This window comes from Tachyglossus aculeatus, chromosome 11 (assembly GCF_015852505.1).
Source record: "Tachyglossus aculeatus isolate mTacAcu1 chromosome 11, mTacAcu1.pri, whole genome shotgun sequence".
NCBI classification, from domain to species: domain Eukaryota; kingdom Metazoa; phylum Chordata; class Mammalia; order Monotremata; family Tachyglossidae; genus Tachyglossus; species Tachyglossus aculeatus.
Window position 1 is genome coordinate 46,541,951 of NC_052076.1, and position 10,868 is coordinate 46,552,818.

General features: G+C 46.4%; 1 protein-coding gene across 1 annotated transcript; it reads left to right on the forward strand.

Moving 5' to 3' along the window:
- The first annotated feature begins 332 nt into the window (after positions 1–332).
- On the forward strand, positions 333–4,807 carry IL17C (interleukin 17C). The gene is made up of 2 exons (XM_038754321.1): positions 333–613; positions 4,543–4,807. Exons 1-2 carry the CDS (start codon positions 333–335, stop codon positions 4,805–4,807), a joined length of 546 nt encoding a protein of 181 aa, XP_038610249.1.
- Positions 4,808–10,868: the final 6,061 nt, after the last annotated feature.

A 10,868-nucleotide genomic window follows, 5' to 3' on the forward strand; every position in this document is an offset into this window, starting at 1 on the left:
GAGTGGCCCACCTTGACTGCCCAGGTAAAGCGGGGGGGATGGGGAGGGGGAGGAGGGGGCTCAGTGACTTGCCCAAGGTCACACTTTCCTGCTGGGTGACCTCAGGCAAGTCACTTCTTTGTGCCTCAGTTCCCTCATCTGCAAAATGGGGATTCAGGTCCTCTTCTCCCTCCTGTGAGCCCCATGTGGGGCTTGATTATTTTGGTATGGCTAGGACGGTGCCGGAGCCCTAGTAGGTGATTAACTAATATAACAATAATAATAATAATGATGTGAGTGGCCCACCTTGTTGTCCCCACCAGTCCTCGGTCTGCGTCGTTCTGCTGTCCGTGATGACCTGTCGCAGCCACAGTGTTCCCCTCGCTCTCGGATCCCACCACCACCACTGCTTCTCCCCCGAAGAGCTGCCCAAGGGAGAGATCCCCACTCACCTGCTGGGCAGGAGCATCAAGTGGGAGCGTTATCTCCCGGTTCAGCTGGTGGCCCAGCTGGAGAGGCTGAAGCCCAGCAAGAGGAAGCGTCGACAACAGGAAGCCCGATGCCCAACCCTGGAGCTACAGTCGTTGCACCAAGCTGAGCCCAATGAGCGGTCCATCTCTCCCTGGACTTATCGGTAAGGACTTGGGCCTTGGAGATGGAATCGGTAATTAGAGTCCAGCGATAATAATAATGGGATCTGTTAAGCGCCTGCTATGTACCGAGGAAATCAATCAATCAATAGTATTTACTGAGCACTTAATATATGCAGAACCCTCTACTAAGCACTTGGGAAAGAGGGCCTGGAATGCCCTCCCTCCGCCCATCCGCCAAACTAGCTCTCTTCCTCCCTTCAAGGCCCTACTGAGAGCTCACCTCCTCCAGGAGGCCTTCCCAGACTGAGCCCCTTCCTTCCTCTCCCCCTCGTCCCCCTCTCCATCCCCCATCTTACCTCCTTCCCTTCCCCACAGCACCTGTATATATGTTTGTACATATTTATTACTCTATTTATTTTACTTGTACATATCTATTCTATTTATTTTATTTTGTTAATATGTTTGGTTTTGTTCTCTGTCTCCCCCTTCTAGACTGTGAGCCCACTGTTGGGTAGGGGCTGTCTCTATATGTTGCTAACTTGTACTTCCCAAGCGCTTAGTGCAGTGCTCTGCACACGGTAAGCACTCAATAAATACGATTGATTACAACAGAATCAGCAGCCTCATTCCCTGTCATACATTCATTCAATCGTATTTATTGAGCGCTTACCGTGTGCAGAGCACTGTACTAAGCGCTTGGGAAGTCCAAGTTGGCAACGTATAGAGACAGTCCCTACCCAACAGCGGGCTCACAGTCTAGAAGGGGGAGACAGACAACAAAACAAAACATATTAACAAAATAAAATAAATAGAATAAATATGTACAAATAAAAAAATAGAGTAATAAATACGTACAAACATAAATACAGGTGCTGTGGGGAGGGGAATATATGCAGAACCCTCTACTAAGCACTTGGGAGAGTACAATACAATAGAATCAGCAGCCTCATTCCCTGTCATTCATTCAATCGTATTTATTGAGCGCTCACAGTGTGCAGAGCACTGTACTAAGCGCTTGGGAAGTCCAAATTGGCAACATATAGAGACGGTCCCTACCCAACAGCGGGCTCACAGTCTAGAAGGGGGAGACAGACAAAACAAAACATATTAACAAAATAAAATAAATAGAATAAATATGTACAAGTGAAATTAATAGAGTAATAAATCTGTACAAACATATATACATATATACAGGTGCTGTGGGGAGAGGAAGGAGGTAAGGGGGGGATGAGGAGGAGGAGAAGAAGGAGGGGGCTCAGTCAGTAGTTCTGACTTACTGTGAACTCTTCCAGCAAGGCTGATAACCTGCTAACAGTCCATGTTAGGGGTAGAGGCTGTAGTCGTTGTGAATAAGCATTCGGTATATTGTCCTGAGTGCGAGAGTGAGTGAGTTGCACCTGGAGAGTTTCCAATACTCAACCAGCCTCCTCTACGGAGGGAGAGTCAAGCAGAGGCCTATCCATTCCCTTCCTAGCTTGGCCAGTGACTAGAGAGTGGAAGGCAATCTGCTACAAATCAAAACTCACCTGTGTTGGGCCGCAGAGGCTCGTGTGTACTGCGTGGAAAATGGCAATGGTAAACCACTTCTGTAGTTTTCATTCATTCAATCATTTATTGAGCGCTTACTGTGTGCAGAGCACTGTACTAAGCGCTTGGGAAGTCCAAGTTGGCAACATATAGAGACGGTCCCTACCCAACAGTGGGCTCACAGTCTAGAAGGGGGAGACAGAGAACAAAATCAAACGTATTAACAAAATAATAATAATAATAATAAATAAATAAATAATAAATAAATAAGGAAGAGAGCTAGCTTGGTGGATGTGCAGAGGGAGGGCATTTCGGGCCAAGGGGAGGACGTGGGCTGGGGGTTGACGGCGGGACAGGCGAGAACGAGGCACCGTGAGGAGGTGAGAGGCAGAGGAGCGGAGGGTGCGGGCTGGGCTGGAGAATCCCAACTCTATCCCCTTTTCTGTTGTGTGACCTTGGATAAGTCACTTCACTTCTCTGTGCCTTAGTTACCTCATCACTCAAATGGGGATTAAGGTTGTGAGCCCTATGTGGGACGTGGACTGTGTCCAACTTGATTAACTTGCTTCTACCCCAGCGCTTAGTACAGTGCCTAATAGTAAGCGCTTAACAAACAAGAGAAGCAGCGTGGCTCAGTGGAAAGAGCCCGGGCTTTGGAGTCAGTGGTCGTGGGTTCAAATCCCTGCTCCGCCACTTGTCAGCTGTGTGACCTTGGGCAAGTCACAACTTCTCTGGGCCTCAGTTACCTCATCTGTAAAATGGGGGTTGACTGTGAGCCCCCCGTGGGACAACCTGATCACCTTGTAGCCCCCCAGCACTTAGAACAATACTTTGCACATAGCGCTTAATAAATGCCATCATTATTATTATTATTAAATACCATTTAAATAAAAAAAGACTGACTTTAATGTGCTCTCTCATCCTCCCCTAGTCCCCAAGCCTCAAATCCACAGAGCTCAGAAAGAGTGCTTAACAATTTTAATTTATAATTAATTTAATTTAATAATAATAAATTAAAATGGTGATAACTGTTAAGCGCTATTATTAATTAAGCACTACTAATAGTTAAGCACTATTATTAATAATAATTTAAAAAATACAAACCCAAGTTGCTCGGAACTTTCTCTGCTGAAATCCTAGCATTACAACCCCTCCAGGGAGGGGGAAAGGGAAGGAAGGAAAGTGAGATCAGTGCTGCAAGAATGCAACCTCGACATTGTAGAAGAAGTGGGTGTACTCTTTAGATACAGGTGTTTGTTTAATTAATGCTTACGCTGCTACATGGCCTAATGAGAAACAGCTTGGCCTTGTGGAAAGGGCACCAGCCTGGGGGTCAGAGGGCCTGGGTTCTAATCCCGGCTCCGCCACTTACTTGCAGTCTGACTTTGGATAAAATCGCTTTCTTTCTCTGTGTCTGTTTCCTCGTCTGTAAAATGGGGATCCGGTACTCGTTCTCCCTCCTACTTAGACGGTGAGACAGGGACTGTGTCCAATTTGATTATCTTATATCATTCATTCATTAAATTGCATTTATTGAGCGCTTACTGTGGGCAGAGCACTGGACTAAGCGCTTGGGAAGTCCAAGTTGGCAACATCTAGAGGCGGTCCCTACCCAATGGGCTCACGGTCTAGAAAGGGGAGACAGATAACAAAACTAAACATGTGGACAGGTGTCAGGTCATCAGAACAAATAGAATTAAAGCTAGATGCACATCATTAACAAAATAAATAGAATAGTAAATGTGTACAAGTAAAATAGAGTAATATTATATCGCCCCAGCGCTTAGTACAGTGTTCATTTTATGAATACCACTATTACTGCTGTGATCAGTAGGCCCCCTAGGGTGGAGTGATCTTCCCATTCATTCGTCCATTCAATCGTATTTATTGAGCACTTAACTCTGTGCAGGGCACTGTACTGAGTGCTTGGGAAGTACAAGTTGGCAACATGTAGAGACGGTCCCTACCCCACAAGGAGCTCACAGTCTAGAAGAGGGAGACAGACATCAAAATAAAACATGTGGACAGGTGTCAGTCATCAGAATAAATAGAATCAATCAATCAATCGTATTTATTGAGCGTTTACTGTGTGCAGAGCACTATACTAAGAAGGGGGAGACAGACAACAAAACAAAACATGTGGACAGGTGTCAAGTCGTCAGAATAAATAGAAATAAAGCTAGATGCACATCATTAACAAAATAGAATAGTAAATACGTACAAGTAAAATAAATAGAGTAATATTATATCGGCCCCAGCGCTTAGTTAAGTGTTTGTTTTATGAATACCCAGCACTTCAAACAGTGCTTTGCACATAATAAGCGCTTAACAAATGCCATTATTATTATTATTATTAATACCGCAATTACCGCTGTGATCAGTAGGCCCCTCAGTCGGGTGGAGTGACCTTTCCATGACTCTGTGCTCTCCCTGTGCCCCGCAGGATCGATGAGGACAGCAACAGATATCCGCAGAAGCTGGCCTTCGCCGAATGCCTGTGCACTGGTTGCATCAACGTGAAAACGGGCCAAGAGACGTCGTCCCTCAACTCCGTGCCCCTGCACCAGACCATGATGGTCCTACGTCGCCGGCCCTGTGTGCCCGGGGCCCTCAGGACGGCCGCCAGCCCCGTGGGCTTCACCTTCAACGTGGAATACATCCAGGTCCCCGTGGGGTGCACCTGTGTCCTGCCTAGGTCCAGCGGGTGAGGACGCATGGGAACGCTGCCGTGTGCTTTCGCTGACCCTTCGCCTCAGAAAAACTCCCGTGTCGGGTGCTGCTCCTCTTCCAATAATCTGACGCCGGCGAACGCGTTCTGCGGATGGCCTTCCCAAAACCCCAGACCGCTCTCCCACTCCCCCAAGATAAATCTCCACTCGTGCCAGGCAGGTGCAGAACATCCATCCCCAATTCCCAAGGATGAACCCAGCTGGTGGGTTTGTTTTATTTTTCCATTTTTCCGCACTGTCGGCCGGGCACCCCATCCGTTCCCGTAGACGGCAGCTGGTCGACTCCTGTGAGAGAAGTCTCTTCGGCTCCTTCTCCACTTCCCGGGCCCACCTGCCGGAGCCTCCGGGATCCCTGGCCGAGGCAGTCGGCCCCCGGGGATCGGTGTCCTCAGCACCCAGCTTGGCTTGGCGCTTCCCACCCACGGGTGAGATCCTGTGGCGGGGCAACGAGTGCCCTTGAGGCCCCTCAGGCCAAGAAAGCCAAAGGGAGAGGCCACGATGGGCTGCCTGTGGGAGTCCATCTGGCCTCCAACTCTCCGGACGGCAATTTATTTATGAGTCTTATTTATAGATTATATATGGTTATTTATTGATGATGACGATGGCATTTATTAAGCATTTACTATGTGGAAAGCACTGTTCTAAGTGCCGGGGTAGATACAAGGTCATCAAGTTGTCCCACGTGGGGCTCCCAGACTTCATCCTCATTTTACAGATGGGGTAACTGAGGCACAGTGACTTGCCCAAAGTCACACAGCAATTCCTTATTCATATAATATTGTGATACTCCAGACCCCTCTGCCAACTCCTAAGCAGTGGGTGTTGCCTAGGTAAATGTTGTTTTCAGAACAGCTTTATCCAACATGGGGCATACCTGATCCGTTGACTTCTCCTGTCATTTATTCTGACATTCCCAAGGATCGGGACGGATTGGGAAGGGGCGGAGGAGGAAGGAGAGGGATTTACTCCGCAAAATCTCCATGTTCAACAATCCTTATTATCTTGTATCTACCCCGGTGCTTAGTACAGTGATTGGCACATAGAAAGGGCTTTGCAAATACCGCAATTATTGCTATTATTGTTATTATTTTTATTGTTATTATGATGATGATTATCCGAAAGAGAAGCGACATAGTGGATACAGCACAGGCCCGGGAGTCAGAAGGTCATGGGTTCTAATTCCGGCTCCTCCAAGTGTCTGCAGTGTGACCTTGGGCAAGTCACTTCACTTTTCTGAGCCTCAGTTCCCTAATGTGGAAAATGGGGATTGAGGCTGTGAACCCCACATGGGACAGGGAGTGTGTCCGGCCCATTTGCTGGTATCCACCCCAGAGCCTGGCACATAGTAGATGCTTAATAAATACAGTAATAATAATAGATGCTTTACAAATACAGTAATAATAATTGTTGTTATAATTGTTATATATAATTGTTATATAATTATAATTAATTATATAATTGTATAATTGTTATTACCAATTGTTAATAATTGTTATTATTATTATTATTAAAGAAGAACCGACTCCTGTGGAGTCCCCTCCCAAAAGTCGGTCAGGTTCTGGGTGAGGAACTACTGTTCCCAAAATGTCACTGCCCAAAATACTGGCCAGTGCACTTGGATTTTCAATTACACTGTATGCCACTGCTCACAGTAAGTGCTCAATAAATACGATTGAATGAGTGGAGGGGGGAAGGATGGGGCTTTTTGGCTCTGGGTTGTTTTCAGCTTCCAGAACTCAAGTCTGTTAACCATCCTCTGAGTGAAGGGTTGAAATGGGAAAAGAGGTCTCTCATACAGTGCTCTGCACATAGTAAGCGCTCAATAAATACGATTGATTGATTGATCCATCAAAGGAGTTATAATCAACTTTCAGTTATCTGGAGAAGCCTTAATCTGACTGTGGGTGATGGAGGGCCCTCGTTTCTTCTCCTTGCCCTGGTGTTCACACTTTGGCCATTTTGCCGGTTGTTAGAACATCTCCACCAGTGGGATATATGGATTATTGTTATCAGTGGTATTTATTAAGCGCTTACTGTGTGCAGAAGCCTATTAAGGGCTTGGGAGAGTACAGTACAACAGACTTAATCTGACTGTGGGAGATTGAGGGCCCTCGTTTCTTCTCCTTGCCCTGGTGTTCACACTTTGGCCATTTTGCCAGTTGTTAGCACATCTCTACCGGTGGGATGTATGGATTATTGTTATCAGTGGTATTTATTAAGCCCTTACTGTGTGCAGAAGCCTATTAAGGGCTTGGGAGAGTACAGTACAACAGAGTTGGGAGACATATTCCCTGCCCACACCGAGTTTACAGTCTAGAGGGTTAGCAGGAGGAGGTGAAATGGAAATGAATGATTTAATTTTGCCACTTTGGGGAAACAGGTACAATTTTAAAGGGGAAGGTAGCTAAAACTACAGGTTAAAACTGATCTTCTAAAAATATCTGTGAATTTAAATCTTCCACACTCTCAGGATCCCTCCATCCCTGCCTACCCAATCATCTTGGAAAATTGAGAGTTTGTTATGTCTGTGACACAGATTTTCTTGGACTTTTGTAAATTCCAAATGAGGTGCGTTGAAATCCACGATTTTAAAGTCTGTTTTTAGAAATGACGTAGACGTTCCAGACTAGGTGTGGGCCGAAAGTTCATTATGTTCTGATGTGTTTTATGAAAATATGTCTCCGCTTTTTTTAGTCGCCTGGTGGCTCGCTTCTCTCAGGGCTTCTCTTTCCTGACTGCTCACTGGGCGAGGAGAAGCCATATGCAGGCAGTCCTCGGGGGCTCAGCGGAGGCTACTTGACCCCATTTTGGATTCATTTGGCTCTGGGGGCAGCAGAATAGGGTCCTGCTGGGGTCAGGGGTCACCCCCAGCTTTTGGAATCTAGACATAAAATGCTCTAGATTAGAGCAATGGTTCACAGATACAATTTCCCTTTGACTGCATATGTGGTCATCACGGTTTGGTGATGACCCATCGCACTTACGTACATACCTGAAATGTATTTTAATGTCTGTCTCCCTGTCGAGCTGGTAAGCTTCTGTGGGCAGGAAATGTATCTACCAATTCTGTTTTATTGTACTCTCCCAACTTGAAACATTAGGCAAGCTCTGGCCTCCTGCCTGAAAGCGATGGAGGTGATCTTAAAGCCCACCTCTCCCCTATTGTTCCTAGAGAATGATAATAGTAATAATAATGATGGTATTTGTTAAGCGCTTACTATGTGCCAAGCACTGTTCTGAGCACTGGGATAGATAGAAGGTTATCAGGTTGTCCCACGTGGGGCTCACAGTCTTCATCCCTATTTTACAGATGAGGTAACTGAGGCACAGAGAAGTTCAATGACTCGCCCAAAATCACCCAGCTGACAAGCGGCAGAGCCGGGATTAGAACTCACGACCTCTGACTCCCAAGCCCGGGCTCTTTCCACCAAGCCACGCTTCATCTCCATCTTTGAGAAGCAGTGGAAAGAGCACGGGACTGTTAATCAGAGGACCCAGATTCTAATCTCTGGTCCATCACGTATCCGCTATGTGACCTTGGTTAAGTCACTTCTCCTCTCTGTGACTCAATTCCCTTATTGGCAAATGGGGATTCAATAGCTGATCTCCCTCCTATTTAAACTACCCCTATATTAGATCTGATTATCTTGTACCTACCCCAGTGCTTAATAGAGTGCTTGGCACAAAGTAAATTGAACAAAAACCACAATTATTACTATTCAATCAGTGGTATTTATTGAGCGCTCACTATGTACAGAGTACTGTACTAAGCACTCGGCAGAGTACAATACAACAGAATTGGCAGCTGTGTTCCCTGCCCACAATAAGCTTACAGTCTAGAGGGGGAACCAGATAAGTCAATGCTTTATGATAGATCATTTAAATTATCTTGTTATTATTATTTAATTGTTATTGTAGATGCCTAAGCACCTAGTTTGGTGCCTTGCTCCCAATAGGCTCAGGAAGTGCTGGTGATTGGAGGCATGAACCTCCATGGGCTGATGGAAGCTTTCAGCTCGGTTCTGGGCTACAACCTAAACAGATAAGGATAACGTGTTCCAGCAAAGCCACGGCAAGAAAAGTCTTGGGAGCGGTGAGACGGGCCCCTTCCCTCCCTCGGAATATTTATGGCTCTGGCTGTGCTGCTTGGATCCTGAGATCCTATTTAGTGGACCAGTGCTATCCCTTTATCTTATATCGTCTCCGTGAGAAAGTCCCAGTAGGAGATGTATTTCCCTAAGAGAAATGAAATAAAAGATTCGCTTTTCTTCTGGAACTGCCCGGTGTATTTATTTCTTGTAGCCGGATGATTGGCGACGGGCCAGCCCGGACCCCAAGCATTGAGCGTAGAAGCGGCGTGGCTCAGTGGAAAGAGCAAGGGCTTTGAAGTCAGAGGTCATGGGTTCAAATCCCGGCTCCGCCACTTGTCAGCTGTGTGACTTTGGGCAAGTCCCTTAACTTCTCTGTGCCTCAGTGACCTCATCTGTAAAATGGGGATTAATAATAATAATAACAATAATGGTATTTGTTAAGCACTTACTATGTGCAAAGCACTGTTCTAAGCGCTGGTGATCAGGTTGTCCCACGGGGGGCTCACAGTTTTAATCCCCATTTTACAGATGAGGGAACTGAGGCACAGAGAAGTTAAGTGATTAAGGCTGTGAGCCCCCTGTGGGACAACCTGATCACCTTGTAAACTCCCCAACACTTAGAACAGTGCTTTGCACATAGTAATAAATGCCATAATTATTATTATTATTATTGAGTTGGACCTTCATCGTGATCATTATCAATGATATTTATTGAGCGCTTATCATGTGCAGAGCACTGTACTACGTGCTTGGGAAAGTACATGCTTGGGAAAGTTGGAAGGCATGCTTCACAAGGAATGCAGCAAGCGAAGAGACTCTTCTTGACCTTCACGTCCTCCCTTTGAGGGCAGCACTAGACTGGCTCACGTGGAATAGACCTGCCCTTAATAATAATAATAATAATGGCATTTATTAAGCGCTTACTAGGTGCAAAGCACTGTTCTGAGCGCTGGAGAGGTTACAAGGTGATCAGGTTGTCCCACGGGGGGCTCACAGTCTTAATCAGATGAGGTAACTGGCATGATAACCAATAGTAATAGTACTCATTAAGCACTTAGCTCTGTGCCAAGCACTGGGGTAGGTACAAGGCTTGGACACAATCCCTGAACCAAATGGGGCTTCCAGTCTGAATGGAATGTAGTTCCCATTTTACAGCTGAAGAAACTGAGGTCCAGAGAGGTTGTGACTTGCCCAATGTCACAGAGCAGGTGAGTGGCAGAGCCAGGACGAGAACCCAGGTCCTCTGATTCCCAGGCCCGGGCTCTTTCCACTAGGTCACACTACTTCCTGGTCTCCATCAGTTGAAACGGTTGCTTTGAAGGAGACTTATCTGCAGTGCTCGGTGAACCATCTGCCGGATGGAAGGATAGAGGGGTAGCACAACTCGGTGGAAAGAAAGTGGGGCAGGGAGCCGAGATTCCCGAGTTCCAGATCCCATTCCACCTCTGGCCCCTATGCAAGTCACCCGACTTCTCTCGGCTTCCACTTCATCCTCTGTAAAACTGGCTCTTGCTACCTCTTAGATTGTGAGTAATGATGATGATGATGGTGCTTACTATGTGCAAAGCACTGTTCTAAGCGCTGGGGGGGATGCAAGGTGATCAGGTTGTCCCATGTGGTGCTCAGTCAATCCCCATTTTACAGATGAGGTAACTGAGGCGCAGAGAACTTAAGTGACTTGCCCAAGGTCACACAGCAGACACGTGGAGGAGCTGGGATTCGAACCCACGACCTCTGACTCCAAAGCCCGAGCTCTTTCCACTGAGCCACGCTGCTTCTTGTCCATAATAATAATTGCATTTATTAAGTGCTTATTAACAAATTTATTATGTGCAAAGCACTGTTCTAAGCGCTGGGGAGATTACAAGGTGATTGGGTTGCCCCGCTCGGGGCTCACAGTCTTAATCCCCATTTTACAGATGAGGTAACTGAAGCACAGAGAAGTGAAG

Bases quoted from the DNA above. Each gene is read 5' to 3' on its own strand.
- IL17C (XM_038754321.1), top strand. From the start codon at position 333: ATGACCTGTCGCAGCCACAGTGTTCCCCTCGCTCTCGGATCCCACCAC. The intron at 614-4,542 runs GTAAGGACTTGG...TGTGCCCCGCAG, and splicing joins ATCTCTCCCTGGACTTATCG to GATCGATGAGGACAGCAACA.